This window comes from Phlebotomus papatasi, chromosome 2, assembly GCF_024763615.1.
Source record: "Phlebotomus papatasi isolate M1 chromosome 2, Ppap_2.1, whole genome shotgun sequence".
Lineage (NCBI taxonomy): Eukaryota > Metazoa > Arthropoda > Insecta > Diptera > Psychodidae > Phlebotomus > Phlebotomus papatasi.
Window position 1 is genome coordinate 23,294,377 of NC_077223.1, and position 23,421 is coordinate 23,317,797.

At 32.0% G+C, this 23,421-nt stretch overlaps 1 protein-coding gene across 2 annotated transcripts in view; it reads right to left on the bottom strand.

Moving 5' to 3' along the window:
- The window catches only part of LOC129803108 (uncharacterized), a 96,542-nt gene extending 73,776 nt beyond the window's left edge, over positions 1–22,766 (bottom strand). The window contains exons 1-2 of one of the 2 annotated variants that reach the window (XM_055849454.1): positions 22,425–22,766; positions 11,092–11,328 (exon numbers count right to left, since the gene is read on the bottom strand). In XM_055849454.1, coding sequence (XP_055705429.1) covers positions 11,092–11,224 — 133 coding nt within the window. In that variant the 5' untranslated portion in view covers positions 11,225–11,328; positions 22,425–22,766. Of the gene's footprint in view, positions 1–11,091; positions 11,329–14,439; positions 14,705–22,424 lie in introns of those variants that run through there. The other variant, XM_055849456.1, reaches the window with a different exon arrangement.
- Between the last annotated feature and the right edge of the window lie 655 nt (positions 22,767–23,421).

The following is a 23,421-nucleotide window of genomic DNA, read 5'->3' on the forward strand; positions in this document are numbered from 1 at the left end:
GAAGTTTTAAGATCTAAATAAAAAATCGCCGTGTTCGGCGGCGCCCCAGTTTCCCCTATATAAGAAATAAAGAAGAATATGTAAAAATTGAGAAAAAAATCCTCCTCTAGGTCTAGATTTAAATTTTCCAGAAAACTAAATTATTTTCCAGTAACCTCATTAGCCTCGATGACAATCAAGGATTCACTATCTTCTTGAAAACACGCAACAAAATCGTAGACGTACGTGGCTCTGGGTGTGACTTTTCTCCCTACAGCAGGGAGCAGAGTCATCCTCAGAAGGTAAAGTCACCCACCCCTGCAATGCATTTCGAATGAAAGTGTTCACTACTCCAGTTTTCCTACAATATTTTACATTGGCCAGCTCTTTTGTAGTATATTAAATTTTACTAATGTGTTTAAAGAATGACTAAATATATTTGCTCATTTAATTAACAACAAAAATATCTCAAATATTGTAAATATTTGCAGAATTGCAATTCATTTTGCAATATATTTTACAATTTACTGTTGTATGTTTTTGCTTTGACGGCATATAATATTTACTTTTATCAGTTTCAATTGATTTTTGTTAATTTTGCGAATTCCCTCATCCTAAAAGGCCAAATACTTTGATAAATTGTTAATTAATTTTTTGTTATAACTTAAAATGAAAATTTTTGCCTCACAAAGAAATTTATATTGAGTCAAAGGCAAATCAATTTAATATGAATTGTGTCAAATTAGTATGATGAAAACAATTTTTCATAAAATACATAAATCTTCATTGTTTTTCTTTACTTTCTCGTAAAATTACTTTGAATGGCTATAATCAAAGGATAAATGTTCAATGAGAAGAAAAACTTGTTCCTCTGAGAAATTCACGGAATCATAAATTAAATACGAATCGAAATGAAAATTGTATTGAAAGAATTTCCGTTTCATTGTGACACTTCCAATCCTACTTCTATCCATGTGACATATTGAGGATGATAAATAGTTTACCAACGTTACCAGGAGTACAAAGTACAAGAGAAAAAAGGAAGAAAATGAACCAATTTATTGAAAATGATTTCAATATCCTCCACATCATTGTACACAAAGTTTTCTCATTTCAATAACTTGCGGTATATAATCGGTTGACAATATTTTCCTCTAGTTCACCGAGATAAGAAGCAAGTCAACTGGTCCGGAAAATAAGTGAGATATTTTGTGTGGAGAATTTTATTTTAATTAGGGATGTTTAAGAACAATCCATTCGAAAGTTTTAGTGTTTATAAAAATTTAAATAGTTTATAAATCATTGTAAATATGTATAATATTATGCTTTTTAGGTGTATTAGGGGTTAACGCTACCCTTTTTCATGTTATTTCTACCCCTAAAAAGGTGTAAAATTAACATTAAAAAATGTTGATATATTTTTACACATGAAACGTGTTAAAGTTATGAGTAAAAAAGTTTATCGCACACCTTTTTTTCTCAGTGTAAGAACTTGAAAGACGATTGGAATTTGATTTGGTTTACTTTAACTTTTCCTCGTTAAAGATGACAGTATTATAATACGATAAAAATATTTTGCATAACTTCTGAACATTATTAATAATTATCCTGGAACAATGTCTCGTATATGTAATGATTGATAAATTTAAGGGAAAATACCCAACGAATATGGTGCAATTGCTGAAGTTATATTTCAAATTATCTGAGATACTGTGAAAGTCTTTGGTATAAAAACTCTTAAACTTCATTTTTTATTAAACCCTTCTTCCTACAGTTTTAAAACTGAGACTGAGGAAAGTTTTGTGAAAAGGGCGAAAATCGGTTAAACAGGTAAAACTTTAATTTCTCAGTTGCAGACTGAAATATTCAGTTATTTAATGATTAAATTTAAAACTTCGTATTGAGAATCAGAACAGAGTATATAAAGATTCAGTGATTTATCTCAACCGCCCTGTGCCAAATTCTTACTGTTAACTGATACGCATTTAGGATTTTGAGGTACCCGGCGACCACCAAAGGCAAACTATCATTTTCAATTCAGCTGAAAACATATTTTTCAGCTGAATTCTGCTAACCTCAAAACGACACTCACGAGGCAGTGCCATTTTTATTATTTGGTTAGCACTTTTTGTTCGAGAACTACTGACCGGTCAGCGTACACAGTAAAAAAAAATTAACACTATTATAGTGTGTAATCTTTCACATCAGTATTATAGTGTTAAATTTGGAAAAAGTGTTTAATTTAAAGTTGTTGAATTTCAAGATGTTGAATTTGGAATTGTTGAATTTTTATGTGTAAATTCAAAAATTGTTGAATTCTGTTTATTGTTAATTTTTTTTCATTTCGAAGATTTTGATTTTTTTGCCTTTTTAGATATTTTTATTGGTTTTCCTGTACTCGGGATCGCTCCTAATGCGAAATGATTACACCTAATGCTCGGATCTTCACGATATACTTATTATGCATATAAATATTTGATGTTCTATATGACTTTTGCCCAATGAAAAGCATCTCGACTGAAGTATATGTCTTAAAAGGAAATTCAACAAGTTTTACACAACTTTTGTATAAAAATTCAACATATTTGGTTGAAATACACAGGGCTTCACACTATAATAGTGTTAAAAATTATGATCAAACTATAATAGTGTTAAGTGTTGATCATGTGACAAAAAATACCATAAAGTTGTGTATTTTTTCACAATATAATAATGTGAAAAACTGTAATCATACTATAATAGTGGTAATTTTTAGAATTTGTCAAACAGTTTTAAATCACAAAACATTTTTGAAAACTTTTTATGATTATAACAGTGAGAAATTTTACACAGATCGCAATTAAATAATTAATTTATCCGATTTCACACTATTATAGTGTTAAAATTTTACACATTTTCAAATTAAACAACATTGTTGAATATTTTTCAACTATAATAGTGGTAATTTTCAATCACGTGACAATAAATTACCAAAATGTTGTGAATTTTTTAAACATTTTTAAATTAAACAACTAAAATGGTCGATTGCACTATTATAGTAGTAAAATTTTACACATTTTTTACTGTGTATTTTTTGCTGATCCTATTAGCAATATGCTGAAAATGTTGATTTCAACTAACAGTGCTTGTTGTGTAGTACCGCACAATTTTGAAACGTTTGAATTTGATACGATTTTTATGAGGCTTAGGAAAATAATGAATGGACCATCTTTCATTCTTAGACAGGCTAAATAACATCGAGGTTATTCAGGATGTTGGAAACAACGTATTTTTCAACAAAAAAAAAAATAAATAAATAAAAATTGTGTTACTGTATGTATAGACATTATTTTTATTTGCAGGTCAAAGTCCGAAGTAGATGCGCAGATTTTCTGAGTGATGTTTACACTTCCTTTTTTATGCTTTTAATAATTCTGGGATGTTTTTTATTGTTTCAATTTTAAAAGAAATTTAAAATAAATGTAAGGGGAAGTGGGGTACCTTTAAAGTGGGTTAGCTGCACAAGCACATTGAGAAGCTAAATTACATTATGATATGGCTCAGTTCCGCTTAAACATTGGAGAAAAATCCTAAATTCAAAGACGCCCCACTTTCAAAGGTGCCCGACTTCCCCCTAATTTAATGCAAAATTAAGAAAAAGTTACTTTAACGATTTTCTTTCATATTTGACACTGTGTTGAATTCCTCTTTAAATTAAATTGAATTAATTTTAATCTAATTTACTATTTTTTCCCACATCACATACGTTATCATTCCCGTCTCAGCGTTGGTTCCAATCTCCCTAATTTCTATTGAATTAATATGGTTTTGGACAAAAGCATCGTGACACAGTCTGTTAAGTTATTTAACACTACAGTACTTAATTATACTTTATTAAGCTCAGTATATTTACGGAAATTGGGTTACGTATAGCAAAACCTCAAAACACAATATTAACCCCTTTAACATGTTGTTAAATCCCCAATACAATCTTTAGCTAATATACTCTACTCCAAACTGTATTTAATGAGTTAATAAACGTGTATGTATAGATCATCATCAGTTTGAAAAGCTCTATTCAAATATGTTTTGAGAGCTAAAATTCTACATTCTATAACTTTGTTGTTGCACTTTGGTTGGAGATCCCAATGGCTATAAATTTTCGTGTTAGTCAATTTGCTTTCCCACTAAGTCACAAAGAGTATGTGTGGGCATCAATATGCGTTCTGCAAGCCGGTGAAAGGCTTCTAAAAGCCTTTTCAGAAATGGAGGGATAGTACAAAAAAAAAAGAATAACTCATCTTTCGAGCACGTCCCAACAATTTATTTTCATGTGAATGTACTGGGGCAAAAACGTATGAGGTTGTGTCCTAGTGAAAGATCGACAGGAAGGGGCGGTGTCCAGGCTGGGATAGGAATTAGAGGGTCTAAAAGCCTCCCGTGGAAAGTGGGATACAATTAAAATTTAATTTTTTTTTACCGACCACGTTCACTTGGTTACAGAAAAAGACAATGGCACATCGTAAAAAGTGCGATAATCGTGCCGAAAGACCCAAAATGTGTATTACAAAAATCCTCCATTTGGCTCACACCCCTCTTCTTTTGGGGGTTCAGAGGAGCCTGAACCATCTCATATTCTCCATCTCACATCATCATCCTCCAAAAGCCACCCTATCAGAATGTGAATTGCATCTGACAAGTGCCGACGTCGTAAATAAGGGTTGTGAGTGTTTCACTTCGGCAGAGTTGAATGTCTGCACGAAGGGTTTTATGTGCCTGGTTGGATAAAAAAAGGCGGCAAACTCTGGCTGAGTTCGCACCCTCCTCCCCCGCACTAATTTGCTCACTTTTTTCCTCAATCAGTGGCTTTTGTGTCCCACATATAGTATACATATGCTGATTTCAGCCAACAAATTGGATTTTCATTAAACCCCTTCACAAGGTTTTAAATATAGTTTTTACTGCCCTACCCGTGATCACAGATAAATGAACACTTGATAAAAAAATAGGATTGTTATTTTTTTATTAGTTTCACTTTAAAATTTAAATGCTCTGGTGGCTTGATTAGTTGGGTTTGCTATTAACCGGTTAAACCTGAAAATCGATTTCAGTCAAATCAAATTTCGAGAATGTTTCCTTAACAATATACTGATAAGAACAACAAAGTCTTCAAAATTTGTATGGTAAAAGTGATAGCGCACAAATAAAATTAGGGAGCTAGGTCTTAAATAGACTCAGACTTATTCCTGAGAATATTTAGCTTGCAAATTTTGGCAATAAAGGTAAATAAGCACTCTTAGAAAAGTTTAGACGTGATTACTAATGAAAATTAGTTGTTCAGGCGATTATTATCAAATCTATTTAAAATAGTTCTTATATTCTTAAAACATTATACTCATAATAAATTTATTAGTAGTGAGAATATAAGACAATATTTACATGGATAAGTTGCGGCAATTATTTCATAATGCTTTCATACAATTATATTTGCTTGTGTTAATTAAATGAAATCATTATCCCAACTAATATTGGTCACTAATTCCTTTTAGTTCTCACAACCAATGTAAATAGATGGGCCTATATTTTCATAAAGTTATGACTACTTTTCCAATAGTAAAGAGTGGTTTTTATTTTAGTAATGCGTTGAAGCTCTTTCGAATTTTAAGCAACTAATAAGAAATATGCATCACAATGAATGCTATATAGTAACCACAACTAGTATGATATAGTTATTACAGCCAATAAGATGGGTATCAACCCCATTTATTTAGTAATTGGAACTAATATGTTATAGTACCCATTACTATTTTGATTTAGTTGTGATAACTAAATGAAAAGGATACTTTAACTAACTGTGGTCAACTATTTCATTTAGTTACCCAAACTAAATATATAGTTGGGTCTATATTTACTATATTTTATAGTTCTAATAACTGCATATGAGCTTGTACGAACTAATTTTTTCTAAGAGTGAGGTAAAGGAAATTTATGCAAAGGACCACTAATCAAGGATCCTAAGCTTTGAATGCATGATATATTCGGAAAAATCTATATTTCCACATTTTAACATGCTAAATTCTTAAGACTCAGGTCTGAGTCTATTTAGGGCAGAAAAATCATGGCCCGATAAAACATTTTTATTTAAAGCACTTACATACAACAAAATGCAACAAAATGAAAACTTTTTACTTGTTAAATTTTAAATGACCGGTAATTTCAAGTTCCAGAACATTTTCTGCGGAAAAACTTATGGTCCATCACATTTTCTGATCTGGCTTGAGATAAAAATCCTTAAGAAATGGGTATAAATATTTTATAAAACTTATTTTATTCTTTATAACCATTGTGGGGATGTTTAGTGTCAAAGGGAGATTTTGTAGAAAATTCAATTTCTTCATTTTTTCTCAAAATTTTAAGATTTTCCTTTTAAAGCCACCTTCAAATCCCTGAAAAGCATTATACCGCTTATACCTAAAAATGCCCCTCCTGTACTAAAATAATCTTCTTGAAAAAAAATATCATTATAGGCTCTGAAAATCATAGGTCCCTTAAATGACCTTTTAATGAAAAATTTTGAAAAAAGTTCAAGGATAAAAATATTCTTATTTTAAGAGACTTTTTCCAATTTTTTAATATTGTTTTTAGGGGGAAGTAGGGCATCTTTGAAATTGGGAATTTTCTCCAATGTTTAAGTGAAATTGAGCCCTACCATAATGTAATTTAGCTTCTCAATCTGTTTGGGAAGCTAATTTATATCGCGATAAGGCTTAATTTTATTTAAAAATAGGTGAAAAATCCCCATTTTAAAGGTGCACCACTTTCAAAGGCGTCCCACTTCCCCCTATATATAAATAATTCAGTTAAAAAATCTGGATAATGATTAGTTTTGCAACTTAATAAACTTCAGTGACTGACTTTTTTTCAAGAAGAACCGTTTTTATAAGGGCGCATATGAGCATATTTAAGGATTCCCTAAAAAAATTATAGAAAAGTGAAGAGATAGGAATATTGGTTGTTCTAGGAAAAACTTTCTTGAATCCTACTCTACAAATCGTCCTTTTAACACTGATATTCTACAATGTACGGTTATTATTGAGATAAAACAAATCTCATAAATTTTAAAATAAATTTCATATAATATTTTTACCCATTTTTTAAAGATTTTCATTTTAAGCTAGCTCAGAAAGTCTGTAAGTTTCTTCAAGAGATATGATCGGGAGACATAAAAGGAACCTAAAATTACTGATCATTTTAAATCACATATTTTTCTGTAAGTGAAATTATCCTGTTTTAAGTATCACTTCAGTGGAACAAAAGAGTCCCGTGCAGCGATAAATTCAATCCTTTTAAAGAGATCAGTATTTAAGCCTATACTTCGGGAGAAAAAGCCATAAAGAATAAACTAAGTAAAACATTTTGCCAAGGAATCAATATGCGTTTTAAAAACCTAATTAGCACCACCGATTAACACTGATTTATATCACTTAAAAATTTCCCTAAATTTACTTAAAGCTTATTAACATGTAATTTAACGGTGATAGGACTAAATTACTTAAAGGTACTGGATTATTTAATTACATGTAATCCTGATACAATTAAATATGGAATAAAAATGTATTATCAATTCACATCCGATTGAAATCAGAAACTATCTAGAGTTCCGAGACCTCTCATATCAATTATTTTCATAATCACCCCAAATCGGTTGATCGAAAACTTCGTGTCAAGAGTGCTTTAAACCTGGACTTTAGCAGATGGAAAATGGTAGTCTTAAGGCTTAAAAGTGTAAGACTTTTCCTACATTTTTCGGATTTTATTTTCAGTTTTGATCGAATATTTACTGAGCTATCCATGAGATCTCATGACTATTTGGGCTCTAACGTTGGCGGATTTCAATAAGTTGGCAGATAGAAAAGGAATGGAGACAACAGTGCATATGGTGAAATATTGTAAATGAAAGGATGTATTTTATCATCTACCCACAGACAAGATAGAAAGCTCGAACTCCCGACGGGGATTCATCTAATATTTAAGCACAGTGCGCTTCGACATCTTCCCACATGTCTCTGCAATATCGCACACCCAATGCTGAGTCAAATAAGTAGACTCCCACGCCTCCATCCACCAAAAAAAAAGAGAACCGAACCTAATCCCATCTCCTGATGTCCCTATTTCTCCTACGATAGCCAAGGAGAAAGTGCTTATGTGTCTGGCGAGAAAGTAATTTATTTTAATAAAAATAAAATAATGCTGACTCCTGATCACACAATTTGCATAGAACAAGTGTTTCTCCAGGGGGGCCTTCATTCGTGGCGCCCTGCCTGGGAATCGTAAAATAAAATAAATTGCTACACCCCCGTCGTGTTATTCGGGACCAGACGTGTGTTTATGCGATTCACATGGTGTTTCTTTGTGAAATCAGCAAATATTCTTTTTTCTTTCAAACATACATTTATTGTATATTTGTATGTGACCCTCTTGTCCAAACCCTAAGTTCCCTATTAAATTTTCTCATATGAAAACACAAAAGAATAATATGAGATACTATATACTAAACTTCGTTGGACATAAACTTTCACCTCCACTTGCCAGCAAAGGCTTGGAAAGCGAGCATTTGCCGAGATCGAAGAAATGGCGTGTTCGCGGCCCACAAAATGCAAATGCAATTAGGAAAACACATATTAATTCCTTTTGGGGCTGCAATTTACAATGGTTGAAACGGTGCTAACGGCCAAAAGGCGTGGGAACATTATTGAAGAAGGTGGAAAACTCGAGAGGCTCAGAGTTTTTTCTTGCTATATCGCTTACATCTTCTCTGACCTCGTCTTCATTGCTATTTTCAGAAAAAAAATCTCGATAAACACAGAAAAACTCTAAATAATTTATTCAAGAGGAAACATAAATATGCGTTTATGTGAAAATTGTAATCTTAAATTTTCTAATTAATAATAAAAACCTATTACTTGAGTTTCAAAGAATCGAAAATGCCACAGAATTATTCCAAAAACCTTCTAGTCTTAAAGTCAAAATTTTGAATTTAAAAATGAAAGTTTGTTCGCGGCACATCAGGAAATCTAATTAGACTTTCGCTCTATAGGATCCTTCATAAAACGAATTAATCATAATTTTTCCATTTACCCAATCTTTGAGTTATTTCGGAACATGTTTGAACAATTATTTCATCTATAGCTAAGCATTCTAGTAGTCTCTCAAGCAATCATTTAAAACACACCAATAACCTTGAATGATTCCTTCTAAAATATTTCAAGGCCAAATATTAAAAAGGACAAGAATGCGCGTATTTTAATAAATAGCATTATGATGGGATAAATTTGAAAAGTCCTCAATTACAAAAAGAAAATTGGAAACAGGTTATATTACCTAAGTAATAATTTAGTCTTGTTATTTTTTAATCAAAAATATTTAATATCTACATGGACATTATTTACCTCATGGGTTAAACATGTATAATTTTAACGCATAGAGGAAAGGCTCATAATTTTGTCCAGTTTCTTATTTTGGACACTTTGACTATAAAATTGGACACTAAAAATAAATTGATTAAAATGATGAACTTTTATTCCAATATTTGATGAATAATGAATTCTATTTAAATATTTGTTCTTTTTGGAAAATTTTAACACTAAATACGTTAATTTTTGAATATGATTTGAGTTAAAATTGCTTTGTTGAAAATTCAGTGTGAGCAATTGTTTACGAGAAATATGACAGAACTTTGTGTTTACTTCAATCTTATTTAGCTGTGGTGAAGTACTAACAATGTTTCTTCGCTTTTTTGGAGTGATATTATTGAATATTCATCGAATATTGTGTTGATTCATGTTTGTGGTGATTTGTACATTTGACCTGAAGTGAGATTTGCCTTGTGAATTAGATTTTTCGTGTAAAAAATAAGAAATTTTCTAAGACATTTACCAGTGAGGTGATACTCCTTGTTTTGGACACGTGTTTTTAGCTTTTGTGATGACTAGGTTGGACAAATGACTGGAGAAACAAAGGAGCATCATCTCTAAGAAAAAGATGTAGCGAGAAATGCCTTGAAAGGCTCCCGGAAAGGCCAGGGAATAAGCGAATCCGCACGTACTTTGAGTACCGAAGTCAACTCACTTTAATGAATGATATGGAAAGTTTCCGGGCTTCTTGTGACATTCTACGTTTCCCTTACATAAACAAGAAGAGGACTTGGTAAGATTATTTCATGAAATGAAGAATAATGGGCATCCTGTTGCGGTGAATTAGCTGTCCAAATTTACAGCCAAGTTGTCCAAATTAATAACCAAATTGTCCAAAATAAGAGTCAAATTCATCTCTACATATCAATTCATTTTTAAACGTATTAAAACTAATTTTAATAAAATCAAAGACAATAAACCCTTGCGAAGTTTCTAAACAACCCTTCTGAAAAGAGAGTAACAAAAAAAGTCAATTAGTATTGAAAATATCGCACTTCAAAGTTGGAACATCGATGCTTATAAGCAGACTGGGCAAAATTATGAGCCTTTACCCTATAGTTCTTTGATTTTTCATTTTTACCTATTAAAATTATTCTTTTCTATTTATTTTTTTTAAAGTGGTGGAGTAATGACACTCAAGTGTGATTCAGATCTTATAGTAACATTGCAACTTTTAAAATACATATATAAACGAACTTTTAACGAACTTTAAATTCAATGTAACTTTATTAGAAAATCCTATGATTAAATTAAATGGTTTATATACTCTAATGTTAATTATAAAAAAAAACGAAAAAAATAACTTTTGCTCTATAAAGAAGAACAAATAAAAGTGAACAACTTTTTTTACTCATTCACTGGTCGTGTTGGAAACGCGGTTCAGTTTAATTTTCAAGAATAAACCTATGTCAATATTTGAGTGCAACAATCATTGTAATCTGCTCCGTGGTGTCAACAGGATTATATTGAAACTTTTTACTCAATCACTCTGCAAGCGAAAACTCATCAAATATCATGCACGCTCGATGGGGAAAAAATACATTTTTAGAAATTCACCTGTTGATTTTTGCATGATGAATTATTGAAAAAAAAAGTATTCGTTGCACTGTTAGTTCTGTAACAGTTAAGTGGAGGATTTAAATAAAAGGTTTTCACTTACATATTTGGCTTCTTTTTTCCTTCTCCATGGCCCCAGTTGCTGCAACGAGGGTCAGCATGAAGAGTCCAGTGAGCAGGAGAGACACCAGCCGAAGAAACCCACCATCTGGTGGCTTTAGACTCCACCACTTCATAGCTGGACTTTTCCTTCGAGATTCCCGTACTTAAACTTTCATTGCATTTGCAATAGGATTCAATTAAAATGTCCATGAATGTCCAGATTTTCCAATGAGAGCATCTGAAAATGAATGGATATCAATCACTCATTTCATATTTTGGATTTCTCATGAATCCACTATAAGTCGATAAGTACACACAACTACCCATTCAAACCCCATTTCAATTTCTCTATTATCCTGCAACCATCAACCCAATGCCCGTGGTTGCAGTATCCCCTATAGGGATTGTATCATGGAAAGTGTTACGTTGTATTTACAGCGGATTTTCATGAAAATTACATTTCGGTAATTAAATTCAATTGAATAGGTTCATTTGATAAATGTAAATTGCACAAACTCAATATGATAAAGTAAACTTTCATTATATGATATTGCAAATATGGACATTTTTAAAACATTTTATGGAATATAATTTTTTAAGTTGAAGTATCGTAAAATATAAAAAAAGGATTATCGGCCCTCTCTTTGAATATGTACAATACATATTTTTTTATATTTCACTAAATTTTCTATGATTGATTGAATCGTTATGTATATCAGGATATTAGAATGTTTTAAATAAAAGAAAACTATTTTTAAATGTAAATACAAAAAATATAAAAAATCAATTTTAGTCAATGAATAATATTATAAACAACTAATACTATTTTCAGGATTATCAAGTATACAAAATAGAAGTGAAAATTAAAAATTAATTAATTAATAACATTTAGCCTTTAATCATAGAAACCCTTACGTGCTAGACATACTTACGACTTAAGCCGAGAGACGGCTTAATCAGAAACTAATAGAAATGCCATTTAATCATTATTGTGAATATAATTACGTTAAGCCGTTTCTCGACTTAAGTCCTAAGTGTGTTCAGTACATTAAACGTAAAATAAACTTCAAATTGAATTGAATTTGAAACCTTTTCCGGAATAAAAAAATATATCTGCATTTTCAAAGGGGACCGTGGTGCAATTGGTAAGAGCGTGCGGCTCTTGGGCGGTGTGACGTCCGGCTCGACTGTCACAGTTGTGAGTTCGAGTCCCGCCCGGTGCAAATGATTGAATCGTCTGAATGGACATTTTTCACGAAACATTGTAAACCAAATAAAACATTTGTAAACCGAACAATGTACAAAATGGCAATAAAAAGCCCGGTACATCGAAATAAATAAATAATAAAATAATATATCTGCATTGAATGGATGTTTTTTTTTCATTTAACTATCTATTAATGTTAAAAAGTCAATACCATAATCATTACGATTTAGAAAAGAATGACATAGCGTTCTGTCCCATGCTTTGTAGAATACTTAAACTCGTGTCTTAGATACTATCTCAAAAACACTTTCGCGTATTGACGCGAAATTATATTGATAAAAATTATATTGATAAAAATTCTTTAGTGGTTCAATTCATGAGGAAAAGTGTAAATTTTACGATTTTGAGGATTTGGCATAGATTTAGTCATACCAATTTGTCTTTAAGTTTATCAATTTTATCAACCAATCTGAACCAATTTTAAAATCACAGAAAAAATCTTCAAAAATAGCAAAAAAATGAATTTCGAATAAAAAATAGTTATCGGTTCATAATACTTTCATTACAAGTTCACAATCAATTGAAGTCAGACAAAGAATTCAACATCTTTTTGTCGAGCTGAAATTATGATTTCATTACTTTGAGGAGAAATATGCTCTCTAGATTCCTTTATCCTTTGACCTCGAAAATTCATTAATAGGAATGAAAAAAAAAAACATTCAGAAAAAGAGGAGGGATGTGTGGAAAATTTAGGTAATGATGGACCTTGGGTCGATTTATAGGAGGGTCTTTCAAAGATCCCAAGCCTTTATCTCAAATCGTTTGGCCTCTAGAGCTGGCAAATAGACAAACAAACGGAAAAATTCATTGAAAAATGTAGTCTTTGTAAGTGTGAAAAATGAAAGTTTTGTAATTTATAAAAATTTATAAAATCAATTTATAAAAATGTAGGGGACATCGGAGTACAATTAGCCAGGGGTAGAATTAGACAGTGGATTTTTCTCGTTTCCCTTAAAATGTTTACTGAGAAAAATATTTTTTCAATGAAAATGGGTACACTTCCCAATATTCACACAAATATTTATAAGTCTGATACTGTTATCCTACAATTTAGAAGCATTTTTATAAAATGGGTATAAAATTGTAATTTTGATGTTACAGTTTTTGGCCCAGCATTTGGTTTTCTACGTTGTTAGTCAAAATCTCATAGTTTTACTTTGTTTCTGGTTTAATAAATTTAATTAAGAGATATTTTTCACTTAAATGATAATTTTCTCCTCTTTTTAAATAAGATGATAAACATTGAAACAGCACTCAGGGCAGATGTAGCCACTCTTCCGTGGCGGGTTAAAACTATTGATGATTTTTTACTAATACATGGATAATTGTTAGATGAAAAAGTTATTTCTAGCAATATTGTCATCCAGTGCGATTTGTGAAATAGATTTTTTTCAGGACGTTTGCATCAGTTTTGACTCATTTACAAAAATTATTTTAAAAAGTTTGTTAGAGCCTTTTCTTTTAAGTTTTTAAGTCAACCACTAAACTGGTGGCAATTAGTACCCCAAAAGTGGCTATATCTACCCAGCCCGGGTACGTGTAACCAATGTGTCATACTTTTTTCATTATCCTCCTTAGAAAAAGTCAAGGATTTAAGAGCTTTGAACTACATGGTTTCATACAGCCAATATCCTAATGCTACTTATAAAACATAAAAGCATTAGACAAATCTTGTCATTTTTTCACAAATCATGCTCGTAAAAAAACTTCATTTGCTGGCTAAAAGTACCTCGGTCTCCCCTATAATACTATTACTATTTAGCGTAATAACTTTCTATTGTGAAACTTCTGGTTTTATCATTTTTTTTTTTAATCGGCAAAATCGGTTATAAACCGGTTTGAGACATTTTATTTTAAGCTTATATCACAAATTACTGAATAAATAGTATTTCTCTTTTTTAATGTATAGAGCTCGTTGCGTAGACCAGAATAATGATGCCGAACTTCGAAAACCGTCAAGCCGTTCTTAAAGTAAATGCACTTTGAAAATTGAATTTTGAATTCGTAATTGTAAATCCAAATTTTTTTGAAGTCTATGATACCTTTTGGTTAAAGAACTAGTTTTTTTTATTGAATACCTACTAGGCACTAGGCATTATTGAACAGATTGGACACATTAGAAATAGAGTGGATTTACTTCACCAACTACCAGTGCTATGGGATGAGTTATCTGGACAACTAAACGTCTTTGCTAAATTTGTCTCATGTTTTTAGTATATTTCTCAACATATTTTTCGTTATCTATCTCAGAAATACTAAGAATAATTTGTTATCTCTAGTGACTTTTATGACGTCGATTCTTTTCGTGAATACCCGCTTCCCTCCAAGGTACAGATAATACAGGCGGAAATTTTTAATCATTTTTTTTTCTTAAATTAGATGATCGCATATTTTATGTTATTTTTCCGTGAATAAGTTTCATCATTCCTTATCACGTGATTTATTTCTAGTAACGCAATATTATGGGTTCTCACATTATAACATCGGATTCTCGCGAATTGCGGTATATGGTACACTCTGAAAAATAATCGAGTAAAACTTACTCGAATCGATGTTAAATTAACTCTTTTTCGTTGTGATTTTCGATTAACTATATTTTAGAGTTGATTTTACTTCTATTTAGGTGTAATATTTGGAAGAGTTGTTTTAACTTTTTTTTCCTAAAATTTACGTGACAAAATAGTGTGAATAACTCTTTTTAAGACTGAAATTAACTCGTTTTAAGAGTTAAAATAACTTGTTTCAAGAGTAAAAAAAAATCATTTTTAGAGTTAAAATAACTCTTTCAAATTCCAAAATGAATATGTTTTGCAATTTAATGTTTTTTTTATTTTATAATTTTCTTTTTTTTTAATATTTTCTTGACCTCATGTTCCCTATGTTCCGAGCGAAATATCACGTATAATGCACGCAAATGTCTTCATGAAACACTGTTAGGCATATTTCTATTTGATGTTCTATATAAACTTTGTCACACGAAAATCTTCATAAGCATAGGGTAAGTGCTCATAATTTTGGACAGTTTCTAAATTTGGAAACTTTGAGGGTAAAATTGGACACTAAAAATAAATTGATTAAAATTATGGATTTTTATTCCAATATTTGATGAAAAATGAATTCTATCTAAATATTTGTTCTTTTTGGAAGATTTTGACACTAAATACGTTAAATTTTGAATATGATTTGAGTTGAAATTGCTTTGTTGAAAATTCAGTGTGAGCAATTGCTTACGAGAATTATGACAGAACTTCGTGGCTTACTTCAGTCTTATTTAGTTTTGGTGAAGTACTAACAAAGTTTGTTCGCTGTTTTTGAGTGATATTATTGAATATTTATTGAATATTGTGTTGATTCACGTTACTGATGATTTGTACATTTGACCTGAAGTGAGATTTGCCTTGTGAATTATATTTTTCGTGTGAAAAATGGGAAATTTTTTAAGACATTCACCAGTGAGGTGATGGCTCTTATTTTGGACAGGTGTTTTTCTCACGAAATTTCGTGAAGTTTTAGCTTTTGTGATGACTAGGTTGGACAAATGCCTGGAGAAACAAAGGAGCATCACCTCTACGAAAGAGATGTAGCGAGAAATGCCCTGAAAGGCTCCCGGAAAGGTCAGGGAATGAGCGAATCTGCACGTACTTGGAGTATCGAAGTCAACTCACTTTAATGAATGATATGGAAAGTTTCCGGGCTTCTGTGACATTCCACGTTTCCCTTACATGACCAGGAAGAGGACTTGGTAAGATTGGTTCATGAAATGAAGAACAATGGGCATCCTGTTGAGCCGGATTAGCTGTCCAAATTTACAGGCAAGTTGTAAAAATTAATAACCAAGTTGTCCAAAATAAGAGTCAAATTCACCTCTACATATCAATTCATTTGTAAACGTATTAAAACTAATTTTAGTAAAAATGAGATGATAAATAGCTTGCCAAGTTTCTAAACAACCCTTCTGAAAAAAGAGTAACAAGAAATGTCAATTAGTATAGAAAATGTCGCACTTCAAACTTGGAACTTCGATGCTTATAAGCAGACTGTCCAAAATTATAAGCACTTCCCCTATACTTCAGTCGAGATAAAATTTTACATCGAAAAAGAGTAATAATTACATCGATATCCAACGAATTAATTCAACTCGCATGAAGAGTTGTTTTAACTCTTTACTAAAATTTACAACGAAAAAGAGTAACAATTACATCGATATTCGTAGAGTTAATTCAACTCTGCCATAGAGTTGTTTTAACTTTTTAGGTTTTTTCTTAGTAAAAAAAAACATAAAATTGCAAAATCTATCCATTTTGAAATTTGATAGAGTTTATTTTTATGTCTATCATCTTCGCAGGAACCAAACCTCTTTGGAGGTACTCGTTTTGTCGTTCTCTTACTACGCCTCACCATCGTCGTCAAATACGCAGATTCGTTGATCCTAATCCGTGGTCGGAGGGCCAATTGTTGGGGACGTAGCAAGGTTATAAAATGGGGTTTGGTTCGGTCAGTTGGCAGAGCTACGTAAAAATTTTTATTTCAGAATTACTATGATTTTTCCAAATCATTTTTAACAGATTAAGATAACTTGAATTATATTAATTCGTTTGCTACCAAAAAATATTTGGTTTTTAACTTCATATATGAACCTACTTTGGGTAAACTTGTAGCAGCAAAGTAAAAGAAATTCGATTTGGTCAGATAAGGATTCACTCCGCAAATTTCCTTCAAAAAAATTGTTGTATCTCAAACACTTTGATGTGTATCAATCTCTTTTATCCGTTTGAAATTTTGATCCTGCTCGCACTGATAAGCGGAGAGTCTACTGTATTGTATATAATTGAGGTCTGCAATAAATTATTTTTTAATTATATTGAAAAAAATAGAGAAAACATGCTGTAGGAGGAAGTGAGGCACCTTTAAATTGGGACAGCTTTAAAATTGGGCATTTTTCTCCTATTCTTAAATGGAACTGAACTTCACTATGATATATTAGCCACATGAATCATTTGTGAAGCTAAATTACATGATGAAACACCTCAATTCTTTTTAAAAATAAGAAAAAATCCAATTTCAAAGGTACCCCAATTCAAATGTGCCCCACTTCCTCCTATTTTTAGGTTTCCTGACTTACGTAACCCCTTAATTAAATATCCCTTTAAGTTAATAGCAAATAATAGTATAAAGCTCTAGCTAATATTAAATGTTCAAATGGTCCGAATATATTTGTTAATTAGAAAAATTAGGGAAATATTTTCCTTGAGTGTTTAAGTATAATTTATTTTTGCTTTTGATACTTGCTAAATGTTATTGAATGAAAAACCATCGCTGAAAGAAATTCCAGTAAAAAGTCTCTAATTTTTCGAATGAAATGCTTTCTGAAGAGTAAAGTGCGATTGCCTGAATATTATTCTTGTGAATTCAATAAGAGAGATAAACCATCTGACTGAGCTTGAGAAATATTTTCTTGACAGCTCCTGCGAGCTTTTCCTTTAAGAAGAGTATGAGGAGGAAGTGTTTCGAATTATAGAAGAACGTTGAGGTTTTTTTTCTTCCTCTTGTCCTCCATTCTCCCATACAGAGAAATCTTCATCATGGTTAATCTGATGGTTAACATAAAAGTTGAGATCTCTTTGAGATTTTGTCAAATCTGCCTTTAGGGATGGGTGGTATGGGGTATGGGGACGAAGGAATGGCACAAGGATAGAAAAGCCACGAGTCTGAAATGATCACGATTGAGGGATTTGGAAATTTGTATTCATTTCCATTGGGTTCGTATGCCTTTTTCTTCCTGTTAGCCTCGCTATATCCGTTGAGTGCGAGCTTGTGTGTTTGGGAAAGGGCCATCAATGGATTATATTTGCCTTCCGCATAAGGTGAAGCAATCTCCAAAATCCAAAGGGTTCACCAGAGGGTGGAAAATTGTGGTGGGCTGATGGAACTTGGGAAAGGGGCTACTCTGGGTGATTTATTGATCGAATCTATAAAAGTACATAAAAAAGAGCGGCATTTTCCTGGTGAAACTGAACATGGAATTCGAAATCTCTCAATTTTTGCTGGATAATCCTTCCACAGTTCTACAACAACAAAAAAACACACACGCACACAACAGCGCTCAATTTTACGTCTCTTTTATTCGATACAACCCTTCATGACCCCATACTACCTCTAAAACTACATACTCACTGAGGAAAAAAATTTTGTATGACCAGTAACACATTCCTTCAACAAATACTTCTGAGCCTTTTGAACATTTAATATCCGTGACCATGGAAGAAAATCTCTCTTTTCTAGAAATTGATGTGATACCAAAGTCTAAATGAGATAATTTTATTTAATTCCATCGCACTTCATCACTCTATCAAGTGGGTTACATACTAATTTCTCAGCTTAAAGTATGCCTAACTTATTTTACTGTATAGAAGAGGGTCGGGAAGTTCACTCATAAATTTTATACTAGCCTTTGAGACTGATTTTGATCAAGATTACAAATACATTACCCAAGTGGTATCGCATGATTAAAGAAAAAACATTTAAAGTCGTGAAGACGTCATTTTAACGTCTTTACGTCGGCAGAATGATTAAAGTGTCACTATAGTTTGATATCAAAATGTATATAAATTCAGTGTAGAAACGATAACGTCACGGTGACCATTTATTAAAACACGCTTTAGTACAATGAAAAGGAAAAATCAAAAGTGACCATTGCTAGCATATACAGTGAAATATTATAAATGACACACTCATTGGCAAATATTGCAGAGAGCAAATGTTCAAGATGAATTTGAGGACAAATTAACAAAAGAAAATCATCGAATGTTTTATTTATAGAAAAATATTGCGAAACTTCGTATAAACTCAATGGGAATGATTTTTTTTTTGCATTTCGACCAAAGTTATCTCTTTAGGGAAAATATATACTTAAAAACTTTTGATAATCAGAAGATCGATAATATTGCCAAACATTCCGCTTACAATTTCATACTTAAAGTCATACGCCTTTCAAGGGCCTTAAATATTGTCAATTGCATCAACAGTTGTCGTATCTCTGCATTTCTTGTGCGTCAACATTTTATGCAAGAGGCGACGTTTGTATTGTAGCTTGCACCAAATATTGATGCAAAACAAACGCAGATACGACAATAGTCGATGAAACCGATGATATATTGACTAAGTCAATACATCAAACTTTAACGTAATTTACGTCATCGGAACGAGCCTTTACTATACTTGGGCATTTGTAGTGATTGTGCAAGTGAAAGTTATTGTGAGCACAAGATTATTGTTTTTTTTTTTTAAGAAACTGAGGTACTACTGAACAGGAGTGACTCTAAACACCGCGATTTTTTAATTTGATATTAGCCTTTAGAGCAGGGGCCTCTCGACATTTCATTTTTCCATACGTTTTTGCATAGAGGCACTGAAGACTATTGGCAAGTTTTTTCCTAAAGAGAATTGACTTATCAGTCTAAGATATTTCGAAATCGTGCATTAAAAGCTATCTAGAAATACATATTTCATTATGCTCGCCGAAATAATACAAGAACTACGAGCAAATTTGTTTAAGGCGCGGTGCAATATCTGCAAAATTTTTACAAGGAAAAGTGAGAAATAGCTTCACTTTTTATTACGCTTGATGGTCCCCTGCTTTAGAGAGAGAACGAAATCTAGGGGAAAGTGGCCTGTCTTTGAACGCGGCAGCCTTTAAATGCTTCCATTTTTCTCTTATGTCCCAAAGCTAAAATTCCATTTTGTTAATCGAAATTAATAGAAAATACTTAATAGTATTAACTGTAGTTCACAAAATAAAATTTTTGCTTTGATAAATAAGAGAAAAATTAAAACATTCAAAGGCTGCCGCATTCAAAGGCAGACCACTTTCTCCTATATGAATTCATGGATACTAGAGAGGTTTATTTACTGAATAATTGGTTAACATGATCAAAGCAGTGTAAAGTATACAAAAAACAAAAATTTTCAAAAAAAAAATCCCGAGATTTTACATTCGTGGATCATTAGTATTTTCATATGAAAATAAAAAACTTATTAAATTGTAACTATGGAAAAAAATATTTTTTTAAAATTGTTCGTAAATATTTGTGAATTTCTTTTGGTAACTTACGAAACGCTCATGAAACGCACAAACTCATGTATAACCCACAAACAAATTCGTAAAAGTTTGTTATTTTTAACAAACATTGTTCGTAAGATGATAATTTGACGAGGCATTTTTTGTACTTTTACAAACATTTTCGTGTATAGTTTTGTTTGTCTGGCAAAAATTTACGAAAAATGATTAAATTTCACGAACATTTTTTGTGTGCTTACGAACATTTACGAACAAATGTTTGTAAAAGTACAAAAAGTGCTCGGCAAAGGAGACGCTCAGAGCAAAAGTGAATCGTTTTAGTAGGGAAATGCATACAAAGGAGACCACTCTTGTTCTATGCGTTTCAACTAATCATCTTACGAACAATGTTTGTGAAAAAGTACAAACTTTTACGAACTTGTTTTTGGGTTATACAATTTACGAATATTTCGTAAGTCCTTAACAGGAATTCACAAACATTTAAGAACAATTTTACGAAATATTTTTTTCTGTGTAGGGGAAACTTATGTAGGGTAGTTGTAAGCACTGAGATTATTAAATTAAACCACCGAACGTGGGGTAGCACCGAACACTAATTTTTATTTTTAAACTATTTTGTCTACGACGATCATTTCTTCAGTGGACGAGCAATTCATACAGGTCTCGTCCTGTGAAGTCTAATATCTAATTAAAAAATCGCAATGTTTACTGTTACCCCGTGTTGGGTGATACTCCAGTTTCCCCTATATTGAGAAATTCCTCAAGAGTTAAATCATAATTTTCTTTTATGAGTCTGTTTTAGAATTGTTACTTAATCTATGAAGCTTAGTTTTAATTGTTTTCATTTTTCATGATTATTTCACTGCTTATATAATATTCAGGTAATTATTCTCACTTTCATTGATAAAATTTTAATATTTACTGTATTGTAATATTATATTATTTTAAAATAATATAATTTGTAGAATATTTTTTTAAAACGTTAGAACAATTAATTCACAAGCGGGAGCATTCACAAAGTTTTTTTTTCACTGTGCTAACCTTCTTTAATGTTTATTTACTTCACAGCCAATTTAAACTATTAAGGATGATTGAGTCACTTAATTTTGAATCTTCTTAAAATTAAATTACTATTTTTATTTAGTTTTTCATCTTGGAAGAAACAAGATTAATACTTGGAACTATAATTACATTTTAGTGGAAAAAAGTCTAAGCTATACGATGCATGAAAGAATGTATCTATTTTCTCAAAGTTATCTTATGAACTTTAAGCGTGACTATTTGTCTCCTTTGGGAAATTCACCATGTCTAGCTAATTAATTGGTCAATTAAGTAGCAACGTGCTTCAACAGAACTGACCACACATTTGCTTTCCAAAAAGGCATCAACAGACGGAAAATAATTCTGGTGTATACTGAAAGAGGAAAATTGCCTTAAACTATTAAATTGCCGAATCGATTTTCACTCACGCGCCACCCCTTCACCTCACTCATACATTGGAGGGTGTAAAGCAGGGTACGAAGAGGCAACAACACTAAACAAATTTAACCCTCATTGAGTTATGTTGCAACGGAAATTTCATTTGAACCTAGAGGGTGTCACAGAGACCTATACCGTTTGAGGTGTCGGAAGGAAAAACATGAAAAACACCAAAGTCATTGAGGAATAATTTGCTAGGGAGGATAGGGCCTTTTGTTCTGTCTGTGGATAGAAAACACAACTAGAACCGCGAATACACATTTTGTTTAATTAAAGTTAGACTCTTTCTGTAGCTAAAACTAATCGATATTTCACCCTGTTCTTCTCCAATGCGTATATATGTTGAATTTAATTTAGTAGTTTTTCACCCTTGGTGTTTTTCTTCAACCACACTGGGACTTTTCGCTGTTCCCAGGGGATATTAGGAAATTAAAAATATTTTTATTATTTTCTAGAAATAAAAATATTTTGTCGAGGAAAAGGGTGACAACTATGGCGAAAAGGAACCCACTTGCATGCTGAAAAAGGTCCTTGTGGTGGATTTAAGGAGGAATTTCCCGGTGATTTTCTTTACGGTTTTCACCCCTCACGAACACAGACACTTTTTATCACTTTTTCACCACCGTTCAACTCGACTCATTTTCCGTCTTTTCTACATAATTTTCCGCAATATTTGTAATTTTTTCACTCAAAAAACCATTTTCTGCACATAAAATAGTCACAAAACGGTAAAAAACTAACAAAATCTCTTAGGTTTTTACTGATTTTTCCACACGATTGCTTCGATATGTCCTGCACTTTAATGATATTTTCTGTGACTACGTCCAGTGACTTGAGTTCGGATCGTTTCTCAACTCTGTAGACTTGTGTGCGTGATTTTCCGATGATTCGCCGAAGGGGCGGTAGAGCGCGTCAATGGTCGAAGGAGTTATTGCACTCTGGAGGACAAGGATAGCCTATAGGAAAATCCTTGTGGAAAAGTATTGCCCCCATTGTTGTCTTACTTGCACTATCTGACTCACGAAGGCTTTGGCGCGAGTTTTACAACACACACACACACCCGCACACATTCCGGTTGCTCATTTTCTACGGTAACTCTATCAAACTCTCGCAAGGTACACACTCCTGCGCATGAGCAGGATATTTTCCCCAACAAAAACTCATCCTTCGGAAGCCGGCCATAGCACCTGCGTCCCACGATGTGGCGTCACTACAGAATATCCCTAAAAAACCGTAAACTTTGCAAGTTAACTGGAGTTTAATATTTACAACACTGAACCTACAACCAATAAAGTTACTTGATTTTATCACATCGGAAATTTGGCACACATTTAGCATGATATTTACTTTTATTTACTAATGTGCTTTAGTACGTCTACTGCCGACTTACTCATTAAAGGTCTTATCAGGGAAACGACAGAAATCTTAACCGCGTTCAGTCAATGTATTAGAAATACTTGAGATAGAATGTTCATATTTTGGGATTAGATTCGTACAGATTAATACAT